This window comes from Argentina silus (assembly GCF_951799395.1).
Source record: "Argentina silus genome assembly, chromosome: 17".
Lineage (NCBI taxonomy): Eukaryota > Metazoa > Chordata > Actinopteri > Argentiniformes > Argentinidae > Argentina > Argentina silus.
Window position 1 is genome coordinate 962,794 of NC_139671.1, and position 2,500 is coordinate 965,293.

A 2,500-nucleotide genomic window follows, 5' to 3' on the forward strand; every position below is an offset into this window, starting at 1 on the left:
TTACTAAAGACACTCCTGAGGTCCGTTCCTCAGAGCCAGACAGCCAGAGTACCACACTAAACCTTCTCCACTGAGTTAGACCGGGACTACAAACTTCCCATAGTGTGTGTAGCTGGTTCATAACATTCCTCATTCCATTCCAGCCTGTCCTCCGATTTCTACCTCCACCAGCCTCCACTGGTGTGTAGTATGTAGTGTTTTTCAACCGTTGCATCAGATGGTAGTCTATGGACCTCATTACTCAGAGTTTCCATTCAAAGCTACATTAATTTAGCCTGTGAATCATTACAATGAATCATAACACTCATAATAATACATGATCGGTGGAAATACAGTATAACAAACTGCAAATACAAACAATGAAATGTTTCACTTCCAAGTGCATAGAAGCTACTTGCACTCAAATAAGGTTATACACACTGTTTTTATATAGTTTTCCTGTGAAGTGCATTGTATTGCATCCACATATGAAATGTTATATATAAATAAAGTTGTGTTTGATTTGATACAGCAGCTGAATGAGATGACCGTTTTTAATGCGAATCAAGTTGAACCTGTTCGTTTATACACATGTGGAACTAAAACATGGAATAAAGACGTTTTTAGCCTCGTCATACTTCCTGATGCTTTAGATCCATGTACAGTAAACTCTCTTATGGAAATAAGATTGCAGCATTTATGCAAGAGACTGAAAAATGGGTTGCACCCTGCTGTAGCCTATATTACAGCATTAGACTACAGCAATGTCGCTGTTGAAACGTTTTCGGGCGTTCTTTGACTTATTTCGCAATTGGGTCCCCCCTTCGTTTCACAGGCTTGAGGCAAACTGGATTTTATTTTTAGAAACAAAATGGTATTCGTGCTCTTTTATTCCCGTGAAATCATTGCCTATTTCAGTCCCCGAACAGTCACAACACATGCGTAGCCTCTTGCTGTTCGTGTTTATTATTATCCAGGCAAGGTGCCTTTGCGACAAAACAAGAGGTAAACCTACTGAATATTTGGGAATTGAAGCAGCTGAAAGTTTGGACGGTGCATCATGTGTTGTAGCCGGGGCAGCTCCACCGCAGGCTCGCAGCCTCGCTCATGCGCAGTGACTTCAGCCTGGGCAATTTGTCAGTACTCGTGGGAGAATTTGGGTAAGAAACAGACAAATTAAAACAAATGTACTTTAGGTTAAAACTATCAACGCATGAAATTATGTCTAATAGCAATAACTCATCTGTTGTGTCATACTTTCGCTAGAGGTTTATTGCGACGGAATTTGACCAAAACTTACCAATAAAGTCCTAAAGGACTGGACGTGTCATCAATAATATCGGCCAGGAAGAGCTTCAATAAGACGGAGCGTTAAATGAATTGCGTGTTAAAATTACAATAAAAGTCGCGTCGAAAATTACTACAACCGATAGAAGATATGTTGTGCTAGATTTCATGTTTATTAGGGACGTATATAATATGGTATATTGCACTCTTTCAGGGATAATGCTGGTGGAGTGTAATTCCCTCTTATGGCAGGGAGAACAGGAACTGAGCGCTCGTCAAACGAGCTAGACTAAAATATTTCTATCACCTTTTCCTCTCCAAAAGCTTTCAATGCAGTTGAAATATTATTTTTCTGGTAATGCAACGAGTCTGCAGGCCTGCCGGTGAGAATTACATAGTGTATATTCCAGCTCCGCCATTTTGGGAAACTGCCTTTAAAACACATTAAATAGTATCAGAGCAAAGAAAAGTGTTAATATCTTGACACAATGCATGACTGACGTCTCGCAAAAGGATACATATCTGTACGTGAAGCACACCTATAGTTAGAGTACAAAGGAAATGTGAACTGGCTGCGCCCAACCGAATCATTCCATACCACTCGTATTAAAAAGTATTGGAGACAGACAGCTCGAGATTAATAACGCTCACGGCATAACCGATATTCGATATTTGATCAAAACTAAATCTTATTCTCAGAAAGCCTCTGGCCACATGCAGTCAACACCCCGAATTTTCCTTTCTAATTATTATTTTTGATAAAACCAAAACAAAGTATTCCCGCATTATGATGCAATTTTGTGGGTATAAGCTGCGATATACATTTTCCGCTTTGAATATTGATGGAAATTCAGTGATGGTCATTGAATTAAATGTAAGTTACTTTCATATCGCAATTTCATACAGTAAATCCCTGTCAACGATTTGCAGCTGATAAAGACTATAATGTACATTATAAATACCTCTACAGCTCAAGAGTCGCATATAACCCTTTATAAAATATAACATGTGCCTTTCCAAACGTTAGTAATTCAATTTTAAACAGATTAATATATAATTTTCATTAAGCCTCAATGATTCGATATTTATGGGAAATACGTTTGAATTTATCGGCTCCATTTTTTGTTCAGTGATTTCATTGTTGAATCGGTCTTGAAAGTTTCGAACGCAGTCGCCCAAAGCAAGGCAGCAGCGACCTCCAGCGGTGGACCAGCGCCATCGACCTACAACGAAG

The 2,500-nt window shown here is 39.1% G+C and overlaps 1 protein-coding gene across 1 annotated transcript in view; it reads left to right on the forward strand.

Moving 5' to 3' along the window:
- The first annotated feature begins 1,023 nt into the window (after window positions 1-1,023).
- The window catches only part of l3mbtl3 (L3MBTL histone methyl-lysine binding protein 3), a 26,902-nt gene continuing 25,425 nt past the window's right edge, over window positions 1,024-2,500 (forward strand). The window contains exon 1 of the mRNA XM_083688734.1: window positions 1,024-1,139. Coding sequence (XP_083544860.1) covers window positions 1,040-1,139 — 100 coding nt within the window. The 5' untranslated portion in view covers window positions 1,024-1,039. The remainder of the gene's footprint in view (window positions 1,140-2,500) is intronic.